Here is a 27,040-nt window from a genome sequence, read left to right on the forward strand (position 1 = left end):
AATACAGAACGATTAAAGAAACACATTATAATTAACAGCTACTTGATAAATATTAAATATTAATATAAACAAATAGATTTAAACTCAAGCTGAGAAAATTAAGGCTCTTGATTGAAGACCATTCTAGTAAAAGAGGGCATTAAGTGGAAGTGAAAACTATATAGCTGTTTTATTTTTTTTATATTTTTTAAAGATTGGTTTATTTATGCATACAAGAGCCGGGGTATAGGCCAGTGGTGTGGGGGAGGTGGTGAAAGGATTCACCAAAGACGGAGTGGGGAGCAGAACAGGCAAATTGACTGAAGTACACTGCTGAGGGGAGCAGCAGGCAAGTCAGGAGCAGTCTTCTGCACTATGTGGGCTGCTCCATGGTGGGCCAGGGATCAAACTCATGCTGCAGAGGCTGGGGACAGCTTCATAGGTTGCATCTTAACCCCTTGCGCCACCAGGGAGGTCCTATAGCTCTATTTTAACTTCAAACTCAAAATTAAAATTTTACATACTTAATCTATGAGATACAAGAAATTGGAGTTTCAAAACTGTAATCAGAGATAAAATAATTTTAAAATTGTAAAGCAAGAATAGAGGGTATGTTTACAAGCCCACAGAGAATTTGTTCCTCTGATGACAAATAAAAATGCTAGTATTCATATTGCAGTAAAAGTTGGGAAGTATAAACCTTCCCAACTTGCTTCATAGATAACATTTTTTGCTTTTTTAAGTTTTTTTATTTTTACTTATTTATCTATTTTTGAACATTTTTTTATTTTATACATTTTTTTAACATTTATCATTTTTCAAATTTTTTCAGAAAATATTTGCTTTCCCCCACCCCCTCAGATTGAGTCCCCATAGAATTTCCTTCCCCAAGGCACTCATGCACCATCACCACAGTCCCCTGTGCACCTCCCTCCCTCCTCTCACCCTGCTCCCTCTTCCTCCCCTGCAGTATGTCTCTGCTTTATAATTGTCTGTTTTTGCTTTGTTGTGTTTTGTATTGTTTTTTTTTACATTGATGTCTTATTTGTTTCCCCTATAGTCCTGTTATAAGTGAAACCCTCCCATATTTTTCTTTTTCCTTCTGGCTTATTTCACTAAGCATAATTCCTTCTAGCTCCATCCACATTGCTGTGAATGGCATGAGTTTATCTTTTTTGATTGCTGAATAATATTCCATTGTGTATATATACCACATCTTCTTGATCCAGTCATCTATTTTTGGGCATCTGGGTTGTTTTTAGGTTTTATTTAATGTAAATAGAGCTGCAATAAACATAGGCGTACAGGTGCTCTTTTGAATCACTGTTTTTGTGTCCTTTGGGTAGATCGCTAGTAGTGGAATTGCCGGGTTGTATGGTAGCTCCATTTTTAGTAGACTGAGGAACCTCCAGACAGCTTCCCACAATGGTCAGACCAGTTTGCACTCCCACCAGCAATGTAGGAGAGATCCTTTTTCACCGCATCCTCACCAACACTTGTTGTTGCTTATTTTTTGATGTGTCATTCTTACTTGTGTAAGGTGGTATCTCAATGTGGTTTTGATTTGCATTTCCCTGATGATAAGGGATGTTGAACATTTTTTCATATGCCTGTTGGACCTCCATATGCAAAAAAATGAAACTAGACTACTACCTCTCACCGTGCACAAAAATCAACTCAAAATGGATAAAAGAACTGGACATAAGACCTGACACCATAAAATATATAGAAGAAAATATAGGTAAAACACTACAAGACATACATCTCAGAAACAACTTTAAAGACTCATCACCCATAGCAGTGATAGTGAAGGCAAAGATAAACACCTGGGATCACATCAAACTGAAAAGTTTCTGTACAGCCAAAGAGACATTAACCAAAATAGAAAGACACCACACTGATTGGGAAAAAAATCTTTGCACTCCATCCAACTGATAAGGGACTGATCACAAAGATATACAAAGAACTCACAGGGCTCAACAAAAACAAAATAAACAATCCAGTCAAGAAATGGGCAGAGGGTCTCCCCAGTTGCACAGTGGTTGAGCCCTGGGCTGCTTCAAGCAGCCTGCAACCTCTGCAGCGCCTGTTTGATCCCCAGTTGGCCGGCAAGGGTCCTACATGGCATGCAGACCTCTCCTGCCATGCCCGCTGCACCCCTCAGCAGTGTATTTCACCAGTCTGCCTGTTCTGTTCCCCGCTCTGGTTCTGGTGAATTCTCTCACCCTCCTGCACTTATGATTGTATTCAATGCTTGTATAAATAAATACATAAATCTTAAAAAAAAAAATGGGCAGAAGAACTCAAAAGACATTTCTCCACAGAGGAAGGCTTTTTATGTTTAAGGACACTTACTGGCAACAATGGTTTCCTACTAAGATTATTTTTAAACTTTGATTATAACAGAAAAGACACTGGCAGGAATCTTTCATGGCTCTAGATGCCAAATATCTGGATCCTTTAAAATCAGAAAATTATTAACTGATTAATAGTTGGTGAATTTAAATAAAATACAAGTTTAATAAATAGTTACATTGCAATCATTTCAGAAATGGTTCAAAATGCAGTGGTTGGCATTTGATTAAGAATTTTCATAACTGAACATACCTCTATTTGGGTTCATATTTATTCAGTTTCTAAGAAATACACAATGGTATTAAAAAAAAAAAAAGAAAACAATGATTTAAGTTATAGCCAATTCAGTACTTGACTGCTATTTTAATATGACCGGAACACCTATGTCTAAAGACATTGGGTACATAATGACAGATAATAATTTTACCAAAAACATTAATGTTACAACTTAGATATAAAGTAAAATTATATAGAAAATAGATTCCTTCAGATTTTGATTCCCTAAAACCCAGTGTGCTTGGTGCAGAAAGATGTCAGAGGAAGCTCCTGCTTAATTGCTGAAAAAATCATCTCATAGCTAACCAGAGAAACACTCACCCAGAAACTCCTGTGACTTCAGGCAAAATTAGAACAAACCTTGCACATCAGTACCAACAGACTGTACAGAGGATACACACAGAAGGGCCATGGTTTGTTAAATAGGAGGTGGGTGAAGATAAAAGCCCTGACAATATAGTGCAGGGTGACTGAGAGTAGGTCAACTGGCTCAGTCATGGTGTGGAGGCACAAAACCTTGATTTAGAGGAAATACATGGAGAGAAGCGGAAATGTTCCACACACAAGCTAGATCCCCAGGAAGGAGAATATAAACAGTGCTCTGGTATTCACTTCCCCTCCCCTACCCCTTCAGAGATGGTACTGACATCATGAAGAGCACTGAAGTGTACACACCACAGTCTCAGCTAAGAAATGCCTGAGGAGGGGTATGGTGGTGCTACAAGCAAAATACAGCCCTCCCCCACAAATGCATTCACACCAGGCTCCTCTCACACTCTGCTGGCTCAGTAAATGCCACAACAGGTTTAAGCAGTTACAAAAGCCATCAAAAGCCAAAACATAAAATAAAACCATACTGTACTGATTACTGTTTCTAATAGTTATGAATGGACTCTTTCATGTTTTTGTTTATGTGTATTATCATGTGATCCTAAAATAGTGATAATTTTACGTATTTTTCCCAAATTGGATTCCTTTTTAAATCTTTCTCTTGCTTAATTTCTCTTGCTAGGACTTCCAATAGTATGTTGGGCATTAGTAGTAAACAAACAACTAGAAGAAAAAATCAACACTCCCCTTTAGCTAACAATACATTTAACAAAGTTTATTGACTTACATAATTAAAGCTACAGGCATTGTTAAGTAACACAAAAAGAAAAACATAAATGAATAGATATTACATGCTCATAGATTAGAAGAATTGACATTGCTAAAATGGCCATATTACCAAAAGCCATAGTCAATTCAAGTCCTACTAAAAGTAGAAAAAACATAACTGAAATTTATATGGAACAACAGAAGACTAACAGCCAAGCAATCCTGACAAAAACAAAAAATGTAGGTATAATTTCCCCATACTTCAAACTGTACTATGAATCTGTAATAATCAAAACCATACAGTAATGGAATACAAACAGAATTAATGTTTGTACTGAAAACTTCAGGAAAGAGGGGTAAGTCACAAAGACAGGCACTAAAAGAAGAAGTATGTTAGGTTACATGGGTCCTGGTATTTTTTGGGAGATGGTATAGAACTTCTATATGGCTGGAAAACTGATTTTGACAGAGTGAACTAGGATGTGACAAATGGAAAAAAAAAGGATGATATAAAGTCTTATAAAAAGTTTGGATTTAGGGCCTCCCTTGTGGCGCAAGGGCTTAAGCACACCACTGTGAAACTATCCGCAGCTTCTGGAGCACGAGTTCTATCCCCAGCCAGCCAGGGAGCTACCTACATGGTGCAACAGACCTTTCCTGGCTTGCCCACTGCTCCCCTCAGCAGCGTATTTCAGTCAGTCTGCCTGTTCTGTTCCTCCACTCTGACTCTGTCTCTGGTGAATCCTCTCACCCCCAACGCCTCTGGCCTATACCCCAGTTCTTGTATGTATAAATAAATCTTTAAAAAAAATTAAAAGTTTGCATTTAAAGGTCTTATAAAAAGTTTGGATTTAAAAACACCTGGACTCATGCTGCCTAACATGCTTCTCTTTTCAGTGCCTGTCTCTGGGACTTACCCCTCTTTTCTTAAGTTTTCAGGAACTCTTCCCTAATCAATCCTCAATAGTTTGCTTATGAATATCTCCTATGTGCTTTTTCTAGCATAGCATTTATAATTTCCTGTTTCCATACTGAGGTACTGTCTTGCAAGATTAAGTAAAGGCTTTAACCAGCAGTCAATATATAGAACTTTTGCCACTACTATCATAATACGCTAATATGTGGGTCCTGGAGAGAAGTGGGGGGGTGACACTCTTAATGATCATATCTAATTACACACTAGCAATTTTTTAATAGTTGGTCCCCTAATATGCTGGAAATTTTAAGACTCAAGAGAACAACAGATGTTCCACTGAATTTAAAGTAGAGAACATCAACTAATCGTCCCAGGCTCTTCATGACAAAAAGAGAGCAAAATAAGGGTAGTTGGCCAACACACTGGCTAAAAGATTAACCCTGACAAAAACATCACTTGTGAGAGCCAAGAAGTGGGTGGTAGGATCAAACACAGGAACATCCTGTATAACTTCCTCACAGAAAAATGCCCAATGAAACTACTAAGAGCAAGTTTATTGAAAGGTTTAAGAAAGAGCCTGAGAACCAAGAATTCAGACTTCTCAGAACTGAAGATTTTGGTCATACCACAAAACTGAGAACTGCATGATATAAAGTCCTAATTGAAGAGAAATGGAACATGGAACGAGTACTCTCTGTCTCATGATCAGTTATGAAAAACAAGTCTACACCTATATTTTCTTGTTTCCAGCACCATTTTTTTTTTCATTTTCCCTCTTTCTATTGCAAAATTATAACACTGATAATGGTTAAATTTTTTGGAATAGTAATTATAACCACGCACTATTTTAATTCACTGGTACATTTAATTCTTAGAAAATATCTACAGTCATTACCCCTAACATATGAGGAAAGCAAGGTTCAAAGAGATTAGGTGGTTAAGATAATCACACCTGGGAAATGGCAAAGATATATTCTGAATCTAGGTAGTCTAGCTCCAGATTCCATACTCCATCACAAACTTTATAATATCTCACCTTATATATTCTATATAATTTATAGTATGTAAGATGAACATGAAACAAGATTTGAAAAAACAAAAAGTAGTCTTAATATGGAGAACAGAGTGCCTCACCAATGGCCCAACACATGGAGCACAGTGCCGTAAAGCTATCCACAGCCTTTGCAGCTCGGGTTCGATTCCTGGCCGGCCAGGGAGATTCCCACATGGTGAGGCAGACCTCTCCTGTCTCATCCGCTGCTCCCCTCAGCAGTGTACTTCAGTCCTTCTGCCTGTTCTGCTCCCTGCTCTGTGTCTGGTGAATTCTCTCACCCTCCCACGCATCTGGCCTGTACCCCAGTGCTTGTATAAATAAATAAATCTTTAAAAAAAATAGACAGAATTCAATTTGTAGTGACACGGTATTATCATCTGTAAATGCAGTAGGTAGATATTAGTTTGGCTCCTTCTACAGAGATATACATGAGGATTATACATAAAATAATTACACTTTTATATTATTTATGTAGGGCCTCCCCTGGTGGTGCAGTGGTTGAGTGCTGGGCTGCAAAGCTGCCCACAGCCTCTACGGTGCCAGTTCGATCCCCGGCCGCCGGCAAGGGACCCACATGGCGCAGCAGATCTCTGCTGCCATGCCCACTGCTCCCCTCAGCAGTGTATTTCATCAGTTTGTCTGTTCTGTTCCCTGCTCTGGCTCTGGTGAATTCTCTCACACTCTCGTGATTCTGACTGTACCCAGTGCTTGTATAAATAAATAAATAAATCTTAAAAAAATAAATAAATTGTTTATGTATATGAATAACTCTGTGTGTACATGCACATGCAAGAAAGAAAAAAAACAGGACAGTAAAGGGGATTAATGTAATAATAATCTATTGTTTTCATCTGCCCAGTATATCTTCTATTATCTGCTCTCTACAGCTTACTCCCCATCAGTGTAACAATCAAACACCTCCCACATTTTGCGCCTTTAAAAGCGCTTCAAAGGATAGAGTGTCCTACACCAGGAATCACAGGGTCCAAAATGAAAGTGAATCAATCATATTCCCCTTACTAGGAATGCTAATATTGAGTGGAGAAACACATTTTTAAAAATGGAAGGAAGTTACAGAATTAAGTTATTTAATGGTGGTTGCCTATCATATGGCACAGAAGTTCCCACTACTAAAATATATAAAATTATCCTAGTCTTGTTTTTCCTTTAGATCTTTCTTGTTTAATTCTTCCTTCAAATCTATTAGGCACCCAAATTTTTTTAAGATTTATTTATTTATGCATACAAGAACTGGGGTGTAAGCCAGAGATGCAGGGGGGAAAGAAGATTCACCAGAGAGAATGGAGGGGGGGCAGAACAGGTAGATCTACTGAAATACACTGCTAGGGGGGGCAACAGGCAAGACAGAAGATTTCTGCTGTGCCATGTGGGTTATCTCCGTGGCCAGCTGGGGATGGAACCCATGCTGTAGGGGCTGGCAGTAGCTTGACAGCGCTGTCTAACCTCTGTGCCACTAGGGAAGTCCTGCACCCAACATTCTTTTACAATCTATTGAGAAATCTATTTTATTGCCTGCAAAAAAATCCCTAATTGATAAAGTGGTCACTATAGCTAATTGAAGAAGTCTAATGCAAAAACTAATGCATCATTTATTTCATCTTGGTCTCCAAAAGGAAATCTAAATATCTGCTAGGGTCAGCCTAGAATCATTACATATGTATAAAAAATTTAATGAAAAGGGTAAAATTTTATGTTAATGATTTTGAAGATGCTAGTGTAACATTCACTGTTTCCAAACATGAAAGGACTGTCAAATGTATTCTGATCAGAAACTGCATAGAAATAATACATGAGAAAATGGTAATATCTGTAATTATAGAGTATGACATACAAGCAAATTTATTCACTCTGTTGCCATCCTTCTCTACATACTCAATCATTTGCACAACTTTCATAGTCCAAAATTCATATGATAGTCTCATTCTTCAGTTAGAGAATCTTAAGGACCATGAAGCATGTAACAATGTTTTGTGACTTAAAGAATATATACAATAATTGCCAACCAGACAATCAACATACAACAAATTATTTTGTATTCCTAATTACAAGTTATAAATTGAAAAGAGAAAGAAGATAATAGGAAAAGAAAATATGACAAATGATAATTTAGCTTATTAGAGGGAAAATCTAAGATATATATTAACTCAAGCAAATATAATAACTATTTTGAACTTACCTGTGTTTTTGAAATATTATAATATCCTGGGCCTGGAGCAACTTTCTCAATGTTAGAGGCAAGAGTAAAAGTACTTTCTCTGGCAGCCAAAGAAAGAAAGGGTGCATAGCCACCTATAAAAGTAAAATTGTATCTCTGTTAGATAAAATAAGATCCTAGTCTGAAAGACCCTGCTAGCCCCAGCCCAGACTGGTGAGACCTGAGACCAGTTTGGGGATGGTGCCAGAGCATCCAGATGCCTTGAAAGGCCCCACCAACCACCTCCAATGTCAAGAGAGACATCATAAGACCCTCACAAGCCACCATTCAGACCAGTAGAGACCTGGCAACCCTCATCAAGTACCTGCCAGACACCACTCAAATAAGTGAGACCCTGGACCCAGTTTATAGAGGGTGTTAGAGCAGCCAGAGACCTTGAGACCTTCAACAAGACCATGCCAGCCACTGCTCAAACAACAGAGGCCTCAGTACCTTCTAAGGGACCAAGTCAGTGCCTGCCAAAGTATACAGAGTCCTTGTGAATTCTCACGAGATCCCTGCCAGCACCTGCTCAGACATGTGGGATGCCAGAAATGTACCAGGAAGTAAGTCAGAGAGACCAGAGGCCTCATGGCCTCCCATGAGACTCCACCAACAGCTCACCCAAATAGGTGAGAACCCTGACCAGTAATGAGAAGAAGCTATGCCCAGAGAAAACCCACATAAAGTGACTGCATCCAAAGCTAATAGTGGGCAGAAGGAAAAACCCAACAAATGGCAACAGGAGTCCCCCAGAAAAAAAGTACAACTCAAGAGAGAACACATCACCAGAATCCAATTCATAGACATGGAAATTATGTTCTCCATTTCAGATACAGAGATTAGAATTGCAAAGATAAAGATATTCAAAGAAGGGCCTCTCCTGGTGGCACAGGCTGTTGAGCACCACGCTGTGAAGCTCTCCACAGCCTCTGCAGCACTGGTTTCATCCCAGCCAGTGAGGGTCCCACATAGCATGGCAGACCTCTCCTGTCATGCCCACTGCTCCCCTCAGCAGTGTATTTCGTCAGTCTGCCTGTTCTGTTTCCTGCTCTGTCTCTAGTGAATCCTCTCACCTTCCCGCACATCTGGTCTGTATCCAGTTCTTGTATAAAAAAATAAATAAACAAACAAATCTTTAAAAAAAAAAAAGAAATTCAAAGAAATAGAAAAAGCTCAGGAGGACATGAATGTCCATAGAAATGAAATTAATGAACTAACAACAGAAAATGAAGTTCTAAATAAGATAAAAATAGAGTTTTAAGATTTCAAAAGAGAAATACAGGAGATGAAAATTCTGAAAAAAAGTAATTGAAGCAAAACAGATTAAGTGGAAGAAAAAGTCAGTGTAATTGAAGAAGCAAATATACAAAGAACCCAGGTAGAGAAGAAAAAGACAATACTTAAAAAAATGAAGAAATACTCCAAGCACTATCCAAATCTACAAGATAAGGCAGCATAAGAATAATGTGAATACCAGAGTGGGTAGAGAGTGCAAAAGTAACAAAAAATGTATTTTAAAGAAATAATTCAGGAAAAAAATTCCAAACCTAGAGTAGAACCAAATCAAGAAGCTAACAATGCCAGCATATCTGCATAAAATGAGATCAACACCAAGAAAAATAGTAATGAAATTTCCAAAATCTCAGGACAAAGAAAGAACACTGAAGCTGGCAAGGAGAAAAAAAAAAAAACGATAATCTATAAAGGTATACATATGAGGCTAACATAAGACTTCTGTGAAGAAACACTATGAGTGAAGAGACAATGGAATGGAGTTTTCTGAATACTTAAAGAGAAAAACTGTCAGCCAAAAATACTCTATCCTGCGAGACTCTCTTCTTGATACATACAAAGGAGGAATAAAGGCCTTTTCAGACACAGAGAAGCTCAAGGAGATTGCAAGCATTAAAACACCCCTCCAAGAATTATTGAAAGGAGCTTAAATATTGAAACCAAAAAGCAACATTCACAAAAAACAAAATAGAGAAATAGATTGACACTCAAAATTAAGAATAAAAAGGCATCTTATATATATTTTACATCATTTTTCATTTTGCACATGGTATGCATTTTCATCTTGGTTATAGTCCCCATACAATTCCCACCCCCCCTTGCTATGATCTCAGTCCCTCCTCCCCCCCCACCCTGCAGTCCTGCAGTGTGTCTTTGGTTTTTAGTTACTTGTTGATTTTGATTTTTACTTTATTATAATTAGTATTTTTCCTGGTCCCTTATTTAGGTTTTCTAAATTCCTGCTGTGAGTGAGACCATCAGGTATTTTTCTTTTTCTTTCTGGCTTATTTCACTGAGCATGATCCATCCATATAAAATTTAAAAAAATAATAATAAAAAAATACAAACAAATTCACATGAATAATATTTTCTATCAGTGATGACTATCAGAAATTTAAAAAATCATCTCTTAAAATTGTGGTCAGGAATTGCATGTGGACATTCTAAGGGAAATGGTCCTGATATTAAAATTAATATGTTCATTTTCTATAAACAGGTATGCAAATAACCTAGCAATTATGGATATGTAATATTTAGCACATATCTGGACATACTGGGAACTCAATATATCACTGAGATTTAAAAAAAAAAGAATAAAATGGCATCAACAGACTATCATATATCAACAATCACTTTAAATGTAAATGGACTGAACTCAGTAATTAAAAGACATGAATAATCTACTTGGACCAAAAAACAGACTCAAATTTTCTGCTCTGTCCAGAAGAAAAACCTAAATCCCAAGGATAAAATAGGTTTAAAGTAAAGGATTGCAAAACAATCACACAAGCAAATGGGACTCTATTTTTTTTTTTTTTTTAAATATTAAATTTTATTTTTATATTCCCCATACAATTGCAAACGCCCCATTCTGACCCCAATCCTTCCCCTCCCGCCCCACCCCCCAAAAAGTGTCTCTGGTTCATAGTTTTTTGTTGATTTTGATTTTCACTTTCTTATATTCATTTTCCTGGTCCCTTATTTAAGTTTTCTAGATTCCTGCTATGAGTGAGACCATCCGGTATTTTTCTTTTTCTTTTTGGCTTATTTCGCTGAGCATGATCCCTTCCAGTGCCATCCATGTTGCTGCAAATTGCATGTGTTTATCTTTTTTGAATGCTGAGTAATATTCCATGGTATATATGTACCACATCTTCTTGATCCAGTCATCTATTTTTGGGCATTTGGGTTGCTTCCAAAGCTTAGCTATTGTAAACAGTGCTGCTATAAACATAGGAGTGCAGGTGCTCTTTGGAATTGATGTTTCTGTGTCCTTTGGGTAAATACCTAGGAGTGGAATTGCTGGATCATATGGAAGCTCTATGTTTAGTAGGTCCAGAAATCTCCACACAGCTCTCCATAGTGGTTGGACCAGTTTGCACTCCCACCAACAGTGCACAAGAGTTCCTTTTTCTCCACATCCTCGCCAACATTTGTTGTTGCTAGTTTTTTTAATATGTGCCATTCTCACTGGTGTGAGATGGTATCTCATGGTAGTTTTGATTTGCATTTCCCTGATTACAAGTGATGTTGAACATTTTTTCATATGTCTGTTGGCCATTTGCATTTCCTCTTCAGAGAAGTTTCTTTTTAGCTCTTCTGCCCATTTTTTGACTGGATTATATTCTTTGTTGTTGCTGAGTCTCATCAGCTCTTTGCAGATTTTTGTGATCAGTCCTTTATCATTAGTGTTGGGTGCAAAAATGTTCTCCCAGTTGGTGGGGTTTCTCTTTGTTTTTGTTATTGTCTCTTTTGCTGTGCAGAAGCTCTTTAATTTGATGTAGTCCCAGCTGTTGATCTTTCTCTTCACTATCACTGCTTTGGGTGATGTGTCTGTAAAGATGTCTTTGATGTGCAAATCCCGTAGTGTTTCGCCTATATTTCCTTCTATGTATTTTATGGTTTCAGGTCTTATGTCTAGTTCTTTAATCCATTTTGAGTTGATTTTTGTGTATGGTGTGAGGTAGTGGTCAAGCTTCATTCTTTTGCATGTAGCGACCCAGTTTTCCCAGCACCATTTATTGAACAAACTTTCTTTGCTCCAATGCATAGTCTTTGCTCCTTTGTCAAAGATTAGTTGACCATAAATCTGTGGGTTTATTTCTGGATTTTCTATTCGATTCCATTGGTCTGTATGTCTGTTCTTGTTCCAATACCATGCAGTTTTGATGATTATGGCTTTGTAGTATAGTTTGAAGTCTGGGAGTGTGATGCCTCCATTTCCTTCTTTTTTTTTCAGTAGAGCTTTGGCTATTCGGGGTTTTTGGTGATTCCATATGAATTTCATCAAAAATTGTTCTATTTCTTTGAAGAATGCCATTGAGATTTTGATTGGAATAGCATTGAATCTGTATATTGCTTTTGGTAGGATGGCCATTTTAATAATGTTTATTCTTCCAATCCATGAGCAGGGGATGTCTTTCCATTTCTTTGTGTCTTCTTCTATTTCTTTTAACAGTGTTTTATAGTTTTCTTTGTATAGGTCCTTTACCTCTTTTGTTAGATTTATTCCCAAATATTTGATTTTTTTTGTTTCAATAATAAAAGGGTGGTTTTTTTGATTTCTTCTTCTTCAGATTTATTGTTTGTGTATAGGAAGGCTACTGACTTTTGCGTGTTGATTTTGTATCCTGCCACTTTACTGAATTGATTGATGAGTTGAATTAGTTTTTCTGTGGAGATTTTGGGGTTCTCTATGTATATTATCATATCATCTGCAAATAGTGATAGTTTAACTTCTTCTTTTCCTATTTGGATTCCTTGGATGTCTTTCTCTTGTCTTATTGCTCTGGCTAGGACTTCCAGTATTATATTGAAAAGCAGTGGTGAGAGTGGACATCCTTGTCTTGTTCCAGATCTTAATGGAATTGCTTTCAGCTTTTCACCATTGAGAATGATACTGGCTGTTGGCTTGTCATAGATGGCCTTTATGATGTTGAGGTATGTTCCTTGTATCCCAAGAATTTCAAGGGCTTTTATCATGAATGGGTGTTGCACTTTGTCGAAAGCTTTCTCAGCATCTATTGATATTATCATATGGTTTTTATATTTCTTTTTGTTGATGTGTTGGATAACGTTGATTGATTTTCGGATGTTAAACCATCCTTGTGCCCCTGGAATGAATCCAACTTGGTCGTGGTGAATTATCTTATGGATACATTGTTGGATTCTGATAGCTAAAATTTTATTGAGGATTTTTGCATCAGTGTTCATTAGGGAGATTGGCCTATAGTTTTCCTTTTTTGTGTTGTCCTTATTCAGTTTTGGTATTAGTGTAATATTGGCTTCATAGAACGTGTTTGGTATTGTCCCTTCCTTCTCAATTTTTTGGAAGAGTTTGTGAAGGATAGGCACTAATTCATATCTGAATGTTTGGTAGAATTCATTTGTAAATCCATCAGGTCCTGGGCTTTTGTTTTTGGGGAGGTTTTTAATTACCATTTCAATTTCGCTCCTTGTAATTGGTCTGTTTAGGTGTTCTATTTCTTCTTTATCTAGCTTTGGGTGATTGTAGAGTTGTAGGAATTTGTCCATCTCCTCTAGATTGTTGAACTTGTTTCCATATAACTGTTCATAGTAGTTACTGATTATTCTTTTGATTTCTGCTGTGTCCGTTGTGATTTCTCCTCTTTCATTTATGATTCTGTGTATTTGTGCTTTCTCCCTTTTTTCCTTTGTGAGCCTGGCTAGGGGTTTGTCTATTTTATTTATTTTTTCAAAGAACCAGCTCTTGGTTTCATTGATCTTTTGGATTGTTTTTTTAGTTTCAATTTCATTTATTTCTGCTTTGGTTTTTATTATTTCTTTTCTTCTACTGGTTCTGGGTTTTTTTGTTGTTCTTTTTCTAGATCTTTGAGCTTCGAGATTAGGTTGTTTCTTTGAGTTCTTTCTTGTTTTTGATGTGAGCTTCTATTGCTATATATTTTCCTCTTATTACTGCTTTTGCTGCATCCCATACATTTAGGATATTGGTGTCCTCCTTGTCATTCAATTCAAAGAATTTTTTAATTTCTTCTTTGATCTCCTCGTTAGTCCAGTGGTCTTCCAGTAGTGTGGCTTTTAATCTCCATGAGGTAGGATAGTTCCTTGCCTTCTTTTTATGATTTATTTCTAGTTTGATGCCTTCGTGGTCAGAAAAGATGGTTGGTATGATTTCAATCTTGGTGTATCTGTTGATGTTTGTCTTGTGCCCCAGTATGTGATCGATCCTGGAGAATGATCCATGTGCGCTTGAGAAAAATGTGTACTCCGTTTTTTTTGGGTTTAGTGTTCTATAGATGTCTGTTAAGCCCAAATGCTCTAGGTCCTTATTTAGAGCTTTAGTTTCTTTACTTATTTTTTGTCTTGTTGATCTATCCATTGTTGATAGTGGTGTGTTGAAGTCTCCCACTACATATGTGTTTTCTCTGATGTCTGTTTTCAGAGAGGACAACAGTTGTCTGATATATTTTGGTGCTCTTTCGTTTGGTGAGTATATGTTAATGAGTGTTATTTCTTCTTGAAGTATTGTCCCCTTAATCATAATGTAGTGACCATTGGGGTCTCTTTTTATTTTTTTGAGTTTGAAGTCTGTTTTATCTGATATAAGTATAGCTGTTCCTGCTTTCTTTTTTGGCCCATTTGCTTGCAGGATTGTTTTCCATCCTTTGACTTTGAGCCTATTTTTATCTTTTGTAGCTAAATGTGTTTCCTGGAGACAGCAAAAGGTTGGGTTTTGTTTCTTAATCCAGGCTGCAACTCTGTGTCTTTTTATTGAAGAGTTTAGTCCATTTACATTTAGAGTTAATATTGATATGTTAGCATCTGTATTTGCCATTATGTTTGTCTTTCCTTTGATTTTATTTATTCTTTTAATAACTTTTTTTTTTTTTGGTCTTCTTTCGTTGTTATTCGTCCCTCTGAGGTTCTGGCTTTAGGATTCCTTGTAGTATTTTTTGGAGTGGGGGTTTAGTCGCAATGAAATTCCGGAGTTTCTCTTTGTCTGGGAAGGTCCATATTCTTTCTTCATGGAGGAAAGAGAGCTTTGCGGGATAGAGTATTCTTGGTTGGCATCTGTTTTCTTGGAGTCTGTTGACTATGTCCCTCCACTCTCTCCTTGCCCGTAGTGTTTCTTCAGAGAAGTCTGATGTCAGCCTGATTGGTTTTCCTTTGAATGTTATCTGTTTCTTCCCTCTTGTCAGCTTCATTATTTTTTCCTTGTCCTGGATTCTTGGGAGCTTTACTATTATGTGTCTTGCTGTGTTTTTCCTTTCGTCGTGGAAGTTTGGTGTTCTTCTTGCTTCTTGTATATCAATTTCAGCTCCTTCTTCTCATTTGGGAAGTTCTCTTCAATTATATCCATGAATATTTTCTCTGTTCCTACATCTCTCTCCTCTCCTTCTGGAATTCCTATAACTCTTATATTTCCTTTCCTCATGGAGTCAGATAGTTCCCGAAGTCTTTCTTCATTCTTTTTCCTTCGTACTTCTCTTTCCTTTTCTGTTTTGGTTCTTTTATTTCTGTGTCTTCAAGATTACTTATTCGTTCTTCCATTTCATCTACTCTGCTTTCATTGCTTTTCCCAGAGTTCTTTAGTTCCTCCATTAATTCTTTGATCTCCTGCATTTCTCTTACTTCCCTCTTTAGGGACTCAATTTCCTTCTTCTGATCTATCACTTTTTTAATCATGGCAATTTTAAATTCTCTTTCTGGAAGGCTCAGAAGTTCTTCCAAGTTGCTGTCGTTGCAATCTGGGGAGTGGTTTTCTTTTTGTGGTGTGCTTCTTTCCTGAGGAGTTTTTAGGTTGCGTGTGGTTCTTCTACTCCCTACTGTCTGTTTTCTAATTTGTCGTATGCGTTGGGACACTGTGTTGCTCGGACTGACTGACATCTTGGGTGAACTTCTCCGCTCCCCTCTGGCTCTTCCAGGAGCCATCTCTGTCTTCTGGGGGAGCTTTCTGCTGGATTTAGGCAGTTTTTACTGAAGAAATGTCCCTGTTCTCAAATGGCGAAGCGGGATGCAGTCCCTGCGCCTCCGGTTTCAGGCACACTCTTCTGCGCACCCGGTCTGCCCCGGACGTGGGTGCCTGCTCCCTCTGTGGGCTCAGACTGCTGGTTGGAAGGGGCCTGGCGTGGAATAACTTCCCGGCTGGCCACTGGGTCCTCCAGAAACCTGCCCTTTTCAAGCAGTCTTAAGAAATGTCCTGTTTTATAGGGTGTTAGTGACTTTTTTTTTCCTGGTCGCTAGGTGGCGCCAGAGATCTCTCCTATTGTCCTTGGGGGGCTGTTTTTCGCCTCCCCCCACCGTGGGACAGAGAACAGAGCAGGAATGGTAGGGTACACCTCAACAGCTTTGGGGTGCTGTGTCTGCCTTGTGCCCCACCGTCGTGGAGAGACCACGCCCCGAATTTTCGTGCCCCGGGTCTCAGTTCAAAGCCCTCAGTTCCAGGACGCGGGCTGTAGCCCAGTTCAGTGGCGCGGGAATGGCGCCTTTTGCACCGCTCCCGTGCCTGGGCGCCTGGTTCCTGCTCACTCAGGGAGGGACCTTCACCTCAGTGAGGACCTCCGCGCGTCTCCCCGCAAGCCTAGGTCGTCTCCCCGCAAGCCTAGGTCGCAGGCGCGGGGACCTGGGCAGCCGCGATCCCGGTCTGCACTTGCTTTTCAAGTGCGCCGAGCGCGCCGCGTTTCTGCGCCAGCTTACCGGCAGCCCGGGCTGTGTGCGCGTCTCCCGGGGTCTTTGTTCTTCTCTAATGGCGCCCGGAGCCGTTCGCTCACCGCTGCGGTGGATCCTGCAGGGTTCGCCTCAGCTCCCGTTCACAGGGTGTGGTGGCTGCAATAGTTCCTTTCCACTCACAGTCCCGCTTGCTGCATCGTTTGTTCTTGTTGGCCGTTTTGGTTTGTTGTTTCCTCCTCTCTGCTGGTCGGAGAGTGCCGCCTCTGTGGGCGGGGGAGGGGAGCAGGGTTCTGCGCTTCCCTCCCTTCTAGTCCTCTTTTATGGCCACTTTCTTCTTCGGGCAGTTCGCTGGCGTCACCCGTTTATCTTCCGTGTCCCAGTTCTCACTGGGACCTGCCGCTTTTCCTCCCTATTCACTTTTTTTAATGGGAGATCTTACTCGCAGCATCTCCTCACCGCCATGTTGCACCGCCCCCTCGCAAATGGGACTCTAAAGACATGGGGGACAGCCATACTTATATCAGAAAAAAAATAGATTTCCAGTTAATAAAAGGAGACATTAACAGACAATATATAATAACAAAGGGATCGATACATGAAGAAGAATTAACATCAAAGTATATATGAAAATAAAAGAGCACTAAAATACATTAAGGAACTACTGTCAAACTGTCAACACTGAAAACAAACTTTGGAAAAAATGTGTATTTTTTCTTCAATTTGTGGTAGGAGACTTCAATAACCCCCTCTCACCAACAGACAGATCAAGACATAAAATACACAGGGATACAATAACCTTTAACAGAAAATAAGCCTTCATGAACCTCAAAATGTATACAGTACATTGCACCACTAAAATGCAGAATAAACATCTTTGTCAAGCCTCATGGAACATTTTCCAGAACAGACCACATTCTGGAACACAAAACTGAAATCAGATTCATCATTTTCTTAGAACATAATGGTATCAAACTAGAAATCAAGTATCAAAAGAAAGCATGAATATCTTTCTTTTTTTATTGTATATAGTTTTTACATTGTTTTTCATTTTTGCACAATGTATGCATTTTCATCTTGGTTATATTCCCCATAGGAGAGTGGACAATACACTACTGAAAAACTACTGTTTTATGAGGAAATCACAGAAGAAATTAAAAAATACATCAACACAAATGAAAATGATCAAATCTCATTTCAAAAATTACAGGAATCAGCAAAAGCAGTACTAAAAGGGAAATATATAGTAATACAGTCCTACATCAAGATAAAAGAAAGAGCTCCAAAAAAACCCTCTCTCTCAACTTTAAGAACTGGAAAAAGAACAAACAAGATAAAAAGGCAGTACAAAAAAAATAATAAAAATTGAAGCAGAATTAGATAAGATAGAATCAAAAAGACACTCCACAAGATCAATGAAACCAAAAGCAGCTGATTCTTGAAAAAATAAATAAACAAACAAAATGGGGCCTCCCTGGTGGCACAAGAGGTTAAGCACAGCACTATAAATCTATCCCCAGCCGCTACAGCATGAGTTTAATTACCCTGGCTAACCAGGGAGCTATACACATGGTGTAGCACACCACTCCTGACTCACCCGCTCCCCTCAGCAGTGTATTTCAGTCAGTCTGCCTGCCCTGTTCCCCACTCTGCCTCTGGTGAATCCTGTTACCTCCAACACCTCTGGCCTGTACCCCAGTTCTTGTATGCATACATAAATAAATCTTTAAAAATAAGTAAACAAAATAGATGAAACTCTAGCAAAGCTCACCAAGAAAATAAGGGAGAGATCTCAAATAAATTGAATCAAAAATGAGAAATCACAGCAGATGCTGCAGAAAATCAGAGACTAGAGACTACTATTAACATATATGTGCTAACATATTCAGTAAACTAGAAAGAGATGAATAAATTCTTAAAATTATACAATCATCCAAGACTGGAAAGGGAAGAAACAGAAACCATAAAAAAAAGAACCACAAGTAAAGAAATTGACATGGTAATCAAAACCCTCTCAAAAAAACAAGAGTCAAAGACCAGATAAATGGTTTCACAAGTGAATTCTACCAAAACTTCAAATATAAGCTAATCCCTATTTTACTCAAAATCTTTCAAAAAACCAGACCTACCTGATGGCTCAAGGGGCTAAGCAACTACTATGAAGCTATCCACAGCCTCTGCTGCACAAGTTCAATCCCTGACCAGGGAGCTACCCACATGGTGCCGCAGACCTCTCCTGACTTCCCTGCTGCTCCCCTCAGCAGTGCAGTTCAGCCACTCTGCCTATTCTATTCACCACTCTGACTCTGGTGAATTCTCTCACCCCCCACACCTCTGGCCTGTACCAGTTCTTGTATGTATAAATATATTTTTCCGAAAAAAATCTTTCAAAAAATCAAAAAAGAAAGAATTCTTCGAAATACTTTTTAGAAGGCCAGCATTACTCTTACACCAAAGCCAAACAAAGACAACACAAGAAAGGTACAGACTAATTCTCCCTAATAAACACAGACACAAAAATGCTGAATAAAATTGTAGCAAACCAAAACCAATAAGCATGAAAAAGATGATATAACTTGACCAAATGGGATCCATACCAAGAAATCAAGGATGGTTCAATATAATTCACCACATCAACAAAAATAGAGGTAAAAACCATATGATCATAGCAATAGAGACTCAAAGCTTTTGATAATATCCAACATTTATTTAGGCTGAAAACCTGAAAAAAATGGGGTTAAACACAATATACCATAAGGTAATAAATGTTGTTTACAATAAACCTGTAGCTAATATTCTCAATGGTGAAAAGCTGAAACGTTTCTGCTAACATTTGCTATAAGACAAGAATGTCCACTCTCACCATAGCTATTCAGCATAGTATTGGAAGTTCTAGCTAGAGCAATTAGACAAGAGAAAGAAAACAGGAATACAACTTGGGAAAGATGTAGTAAAGCTATGATTACTTGTGTAAGACATGACAATATTCATAGAGAAACCTCAAGATTGTACCCAAAAACTAACTGAAACAATCAATTTAGCAAAGTGGCAGAGTATAAAAGCAATCCATTTAAGTCAGTTGCTTTTCTATAAACATACAGTGAGATAGAAGAGAAAGAAATCAACAAAGTGACCACACTAACAATTACTCCCTGACCAGTTAAATACCTAGAAGTAAACCTAACAAAGGAGGGGAAAGAGCTGTACAAAGAAATCTATCAGACATTGTTGAAAGAAATAAAAGGTGGCGCAGAGAAATGGGAAAAAATATTCTCTGTTCATATATTCAAGATTGTCCCAAAGCAACATACATATTTCATTCAATCCCAATAAATATATCAATGGCATATTTCAAAAAACTGGGGTAATTGCTACTGAAATTCATAAAGAATCACAAAAGATTCCAAATATCAAAAGCAATCTTGACAGAGAATTGTATATATAGGGAAAACCAAATAAGGGATCAGGGAAAAAATAACAATAATAATAAAACAACAAAACTAGCAGGTAACCATAAATAAGAAACATTCTGTCAGGGAGGGGGAGGAACAGGGATCAAAATAGGAGAGAGAAGAGTACAAGGGACTATGGCGATGGTTCATGGGTGAACTAATAGTGGGAATTTTATGGGGAATACACAATGATGTAAAAAATACAAGTAAAAAACATATATTAAAAAAACAAAAAAGAGAAAAGAGGTATCACATTTCCAGTTCCCAATCTGTATTATAAAGCTACAATAATGAAAAAGTCTGGCACTGGAACAAAAACAGACACACAAACCAGTGTAATATATTTGATAGTTCAGAAATAAATTCACATATATATGGACAGTTATCTAAGACAAAGGCGCCAAAAACATACACTGGAACAAGGATAGCCTCTTCAATAAATGGTGTTGGGAAAACAAAATAGCTGCAATCTAAAAATGAGCAAAAGTTTCAAACAGGAGGACAAAGACAAGTACAGTATGATTTCACTCAAATATGGAATACAAAGAAACAAAAACAAAGGAACATACAAAGCTAAAACAAAACAAACAATACAACCCGACTGCAGAGTTGGAGCAATTAGAAGAGTTGAATATTGTGGTGGAAAACAAATTAGGGAGGGTTTCCGATGGACTCCGGTGGAGGATTATGGGTGCCTCGGTAGTGGGTGTGGCTTAGTAACATACATCCAAGAACTTTCAATCTATACCTATTGATTATATACAATGTTCTAAACCAAAAGTAACTCAGTAAAAATATATTTTAAAATAAAAAAAAATTGATCCCCACCATGATCTTGCAATTTGAAGTCATATTAAAATATTTTAGCATAAGATACCAAAGTAAATCTAATCTGATTTTTGACACCATGGTACAAATGAACCAGGTTTTTTCAGATTATTCTTTTTTCATAGGACCAACTATAGTACTTTTATGAGAAATTACATAAGGAACTTCCATATGTCAGGTAAATAACATAAAACTATATTACCAAATAATTATACATTTCATATTAAAAGCCATGAGAAATTACCTTATTTAATTAATACCTTACTTTTTTCTATACAATATGATTATTGATGAATTATATTGTCAGCAACACCCAAACACACAAATTATAGGAGGCAGAGTTTCATCTGTATGTGAGGCTATGTAATTTATGAAATATGTTAACCTATCATTCACTTCGAACCAGGTAAACTTAAATAGCAAAAAGCAATCCTGACAAATAGCAAAAGCAATTTTTGTTGACAAAGTAAGAAAAAGGAGGTATCACTCTTCTGGACCTCAAGCCATGTTATAAAGCCATAAGCATTAAACCAGCCTGGTAGTAGAATAAAGACAGACAAAGAAACCAGTGGAACAGAATTGAAAACAAGAAATAAATACATACATATTATATGTGTGTATACATATATACAGATAATCTATCATTATATAGTTTATATAGATTTTATAGTTAATCTATGAAAAAGGAGTAAAAAACATTAACTGGAACAAGCATAGCCTCTTTAATAAATAGTATTGGCAAAATTGGATGGCTGCATGCAAAAGAATGAAACTAGACCACAATCTCACACCATACAGCAAAATCAATTCAAAATGGATCAAAGACTTAGATGTAAAGTATAAAAAACATAGTTAAAACATTTCCTCACATAAACATTAGCGATGTCTTTAGGGATCCATGCCTAACAACAAGGAAAACAAAAAGAACAAAAACAACTGGCAAAATATCAAACAAAAAAGCTTCTGCACAGTGAAAGAAAACATATCTAAATGAACATTCAACTGAATGGGACTAATGATCTGCACAGTACATATGGCAAAGAACTGACATCAAAGCTAGAAAAGTAACCTTTAAAACTCTACAATATCAGGGGCTCCCCGGTGGTGGAGGTGGTTGAGCGCAGCACTGTGAAGCTGTCCACAGCCTCTACAGTGCCGGTTCGATCCCCACCGGCCGTGGAACAATCACATGGAGAGGCAGACCTCTCCTGTCTTGCCCATTGTTCCCCTCAGCAGTGTGTTTCATCAGTCTGCCTGTTCTGTTCCCTGTTCTGTCTCTGGTGAATCCTCTCACCCTACCGCACTTCTGGCCTGTACCTGGGTTCTTGAATAAATAAATAAATCTAAAAAAAATCTTAAAAAAAAAAAAAGAAAACTTGACAATATCAAAAGAAATAAACCAATCAAAAAATGGGCCAAAGAACTATATAGATATTACTCCAAGGAAGACATTAAAATGACCATCAGGTACACATGAAGAAATAATCACAATCACTCATTAGTAGAGAAATGCAAATCAAGACTACAATGGGCTACCATATATACCTGTGAGAATCACCCCTCTCAAAAAGCCAGAAACAACAAGTGCTGGCGAGGATGTGGAAAAAAGGGAATTCTAAACTGCTTATGAGAATGCACAGTGATACAAACCTTATGGAAAGCAGTATGCTGATGTCTCAAAACAGTAAACATGGATATGCCATTTGACCAATTAGTTCCACTCCAAGGCATCGATCCAAAAATCTCAAAAGCACTAATTAGAAAGAAATCAGCACTCCCAAGTTTATTGAAATATTATCTACAATAGCTAAAATATGGAAAAACCTAAATGTCCCCAAAACAGATGAATGGCTCAAAAAGATGGGGTATATATACACAATGGTATACTTAATACTACTCAACGATCACAAAAGATAAAACTCATGCCATTTTCAGCAAAATGGATGGAACTTGAAGTGTTAATGCTAAGTTAAATAAGTCAGAAGGACAAAGTGATATACCAAATGGTGCTGCTAATATGTGGAATTTAAAGTAACTAAATTGTCAGTTACAGAAAAGCTAAAAAATAACCCTTGATAGATGACTATACAATTGAAGGACCAAGGGGTAAGAACAAAGAGTGAAGCACATAGTCTATAGTGGGTCAGTGGGTGGTGGGTGCACCATGATGCATTATGGTGCTTATACCCAAGGATTTCAAGGAAAAAGCACTCAATAAATAAAATCATCTAGTAACTGTAATTACTAAAACTATATTTTCAAGCAATGTCTTAGGAGCAGATGCAGACACAGTCTGGGTTTCATAAGAACCAGTCATTTGCCAATGTCCCATGACCACACTCTGGTAAGAACTCCTACCCTCAGTAAGCGACTGGCACCTCAGAAGCAGACATAGGCTTCATCCCTGGTTACACAGGAAGCCACCATTTGCCAGCAGTCCCCCAGCCATCTTAGGAACTTCCCTCCATCCTTGACTCAACAAAATTGCCTTCAGGAGCAGAACCAAGCTGAATTCTGGCGCACAGGGATATATCCCTTTCTGGCAGCTCACAGGCACTCTTGAGAAGTTCTCTCCACTTTAAGCTCATCACAAAGTACATTCAGGAGAAAATACATGCCCCAATCCAGGCCACACAGAGACTTCACTCTTCATAAGCAGCTCCTGGCCACTCTTATGTAAGAACCTTTGACCCCCATACTAAGCCAGAAGCACTTCCAAAGCAGACACAGGCCCCAAGATGGGCAGTACTGGGACCAACCAATTGCCAACAGACCTCTGCATCCCTCAGGAAGCTTGGTCAATCCCCAGCTCAATCAAATGGACATCAGTAACAGAAGCAGCCCATAGCCCAGGCCACTCAGGGCCCTCAAAGACAGTAGCTGCCCTCTGTTCAGTACCCTGGCCAAATGTGAGAGTGATAGAGACAGGCTTACAGAAGTGAAACACACAGATATTCTATCCTGGAAAAATAAAAAGGTAAACACAAAAACACAAGAAAGGCAACAAAAGTCCAAAATGTATATAGCACCACATATGGAGAACATATCTCCAGAACCCAGGCACAAACATGAGGGAAATCTATTCTTCCTATCAATACAAGCATGCCATCATGAAGAAATTTGAAGTACTCAAAAGAACAACTCAGAGCATGAAAGTGAAGCAAGAATACAAAAAAAAAATTCAGAAAAACAACTTAATATCCTCAGAAATAAAATCAATGACCAAGAGATTGAAAATAATACCATGAAGAAGGAGATAAAGGAATTTCAGGAGAGGCCCATGTTAAGAAAGAAGATATTACACAATGAAATAACCAATTCTGTCATCTTGAGGAAGGAGAAAAAGAAGACCAAAGGGAGGGGGGGACACACAAAATCAAGAGGAAGGAAGGAAATCATTAAAATTAAAGAAATAAATGAAAAAGTCAAAAAGACAGACAAAAAGATCAATGAAACTGAAACCTGGTTATTAGAAAAAAATACATAAAACAGACAAACCCCAGCTAGACTCTAAATGAAAAAGAGGTAAAAAACTCAAATAAATATGATCATTAACGAAAGAGGAGAAATTATGGCACAGCAGAATCCAAAGGATAATAAGAGGTTACTATGAACATTTTTATGCCAAAAAGTTCAACAATATAGGTAAGATCAAAAATGTTTAGTCTTATAGTATCACTCAGGTCTGAATAAGCAGTAGGAAAGTTGGACAAACTAATTACAAGCTAATAAATTATAAAGCAGCAATCAAAATCTGTCCAAAAAAAAAAACCAAGGACCAGATGGCTTCATAAGTAAGTTCTACCAAATTTTTACAAATGAAATAATGCCTATACTACTCAAACTCTTTCAAAATATTAAAGAGGAATTCTTCCAAATTTATGAGGTGAACATCTCACAAATACCAAAGTCAAAGAAAGACCACAACAAAAAACAAAACTACAGGCTAAATTCCTCAATAAAATCTTAGCAAGCTGAATCCAACAATGCATCAAAAGATAACAACCATGACTAACTGAGATTTATTCTAAGATATAAGAATAATTTTTTAAATAAATTTTATTATTATATTCCCCATACAACTGCAACCCCTTATTTTGACCTCAATCCCTCCTTTCCCCATCCCCAAGCCCCCATAGAGTGTCTCTGGTCCATAGTTTTTTGTTGATTTTGATTTTCACTTTCCTATAGTTATTCATATTCCTGGTCCCTTGTTTAAGTTTTCTAGATTCCTGCTATGAGTGAAAACATCCTGTATTTTTCTCTTTCTTTCTGGGTTATTTCACTGAGCATGATCCCTTCCAGCGCCATTCATGTTGCTGCAAATTGCATGTGTTTATCTTTTGTGAAAGCTGAGTAATATTCCATGGTGTATATGTACCATATCTTCTTGATCCATCTATTTTTGGGCATTTGGGTTGTTTCCACTGTTTACTATTGTAAACAGTGCTGCTATAAACATAGGGGTGCAGGTGCTCTTTGGAATTGATGTTTCTGTGTCCTTTGGGTAAATACCTAGGAGTGGAATTGCTGGATCATATGGAAGCTCTATGTTTAGTAGGTCCAGAAATCTCCACACAGCTCTCCACAGTGGTTGGACCAGTTTGCACTCCCACCAACAGTGCAGGAGACTTCATTTTTCTCCACATCCTCGCCAACATTTATTGTTGCTAGTTTTTCTAATATGTGCCATTCTCACTGGTGTAAGATGGTATCTCATGGTAGTTTTGATTTGCATTTCCCTGATTACAAGTGATGTTGAACATTTTTTCATATGCCTGCTGGCCATTAGCATTTCCTCTTCAGAGAAGTTTCTTTTTAGCTCTTCTGCCATTTTTTGACAGGATTATTTTCTTTGTTGTTGTTGAGTCTCACCAGCTCTTTGCAGATTTTTGGGATCAGTCCTTTATCATTAGTGTTGTGTGCAAAAATGTTCTCCCAGTCGGTGGGGTTTCTCTTGGTTTTTGTTATTGTCTCTTTTGCTGTGCAGAAGCTCTTTAATTTGATGTAGTCCCAGCTGTTTATCTTTGCCTTCACTATCACTGCTTTGGGTGATGTGTCTGTAAAGATGTCTTTGATGTGCACATCACGTAGTGTTTTGCCTATATTTCCTTCTATGTATTTTATGGTTTCAGGTCTTATGTCTAGTTCTTTAATCCATTTTGAGTTGATTTTTGTGTATGGTGTGAGGTAGTGGTCAAGCTTCATTCTTGTGCATGTAGCGACCCAGTTTTCCCAGCACCATTTATTGAACAAACTTTCTTTGCTCCAATGCATAGTCTTTGCTCCTTTGTCAAAGATTAGTTGACATAAATCTGTGGGTTTATTTCTGGATTTTCTATTCAATTCCATTGGTCTGTGTGTCTGTTCATGGTCCAATACCATGTAGTTTTGATGATTATGGCTTTGTAGTATAGTCTGAAGTCTGGGAGTGTGAGGCCTCCATTCCTTCTTTTTTTTTAGGAGACCTTTGGCTATTGGGGCTTTTGGTGATTCCATATGAATTTCATCAATAATTGTTCTATTTCTTTGAAGAATGACATAGAAATTTTTATTGGAATAGCATTGAATCTGTATATTGCTTTTGGTAGGATGGCCATTTTAATAATGCTTATTCTTCCAATCCATGAGCAGGGAATGTCTTTCCATTTCTTTGTGTCTTCCTCTATTTCTTTCAACAGTGTTTTATAGTTTTCTTTGTATAGGTCCTTGGTCCTTTACCTCTTTTGTTAGATTTATTCCCAAGTATTTGATTTTTTTTGTTTTGATAATAAAAGGGATGGTTCTTTTTATTTCTATTTCTTCAGATTTATTGTTTGTGTATAGGAAGGCTACTGACTTTTGCGTGTTGATTTTGTATCCTGCCACTTTACTAAACTGATTGATGAGTTGAATTAGTGTTTCTGTGGAGTTTTTGGGGTTCTCTATGTATATTATCATATCATCTGCAAATAGTGATAGCTTGACTTCTTCTTTTCCTATTTGCATTCCTTGTTTGTCTTTCTCTTGTCTTATTGCTCTGGCTAGGACTTCCAGTATTATATTGAAAAGCAGTGGTGAGAGTGGACATCCTTGTCTTGTTCCCGATCTTAATGGAAATGCTTTCAGCTTTTCACCAATGAGAATGATACTGGCTGTTGGCTTGTCACATATGGCCTTTATGATGTTGAAGTATGTTCCTTGTATCTCAAGAATTTCAAGGG

General features: G+C 37.7%; 1 protein-coding gene across 2 annotated transcripts in view; it reads right to left on the minus strand.

The window, feature by feature from the left end:
* STPG2 (sperm tail PG-rich repeat containing 2) overlaps window positions 1–27,040 on the minus strand; it is a 422,672-nt gene that overhangs the window by 375,737 nt on the left and 19,895 nt on the right. For both annotated transcript variants that reach the window (XM_054688086.1, XM_054688085.1), the window contains exon 2: window positions 7,876–7,988. In XM_054688086.1, coding sequence (XP_054544061.1) covers window positions 7,876–7,988 — 113 coding nt within the window. The remainder of the gene's footprint in view (window positions 1–7,875; window positions 7,989–27,040) is intronic.

Source organism: Talpa occidentalis, unplaced genomic scaffold (assembly GCF_014898055.3).
Source record: "Talpa occidentalis isolate TD23 unplaced genomic scaffold, MPIMG_talOcc4v2.1 talOcc4.6, whole genome shotgun sequence".
Lineage (NCBI taxonomy): Eukaryota > Metazoa > Chordata > Mammalia > Eulipotyphla > Talpidae > Talpa > Talpa occidentalis.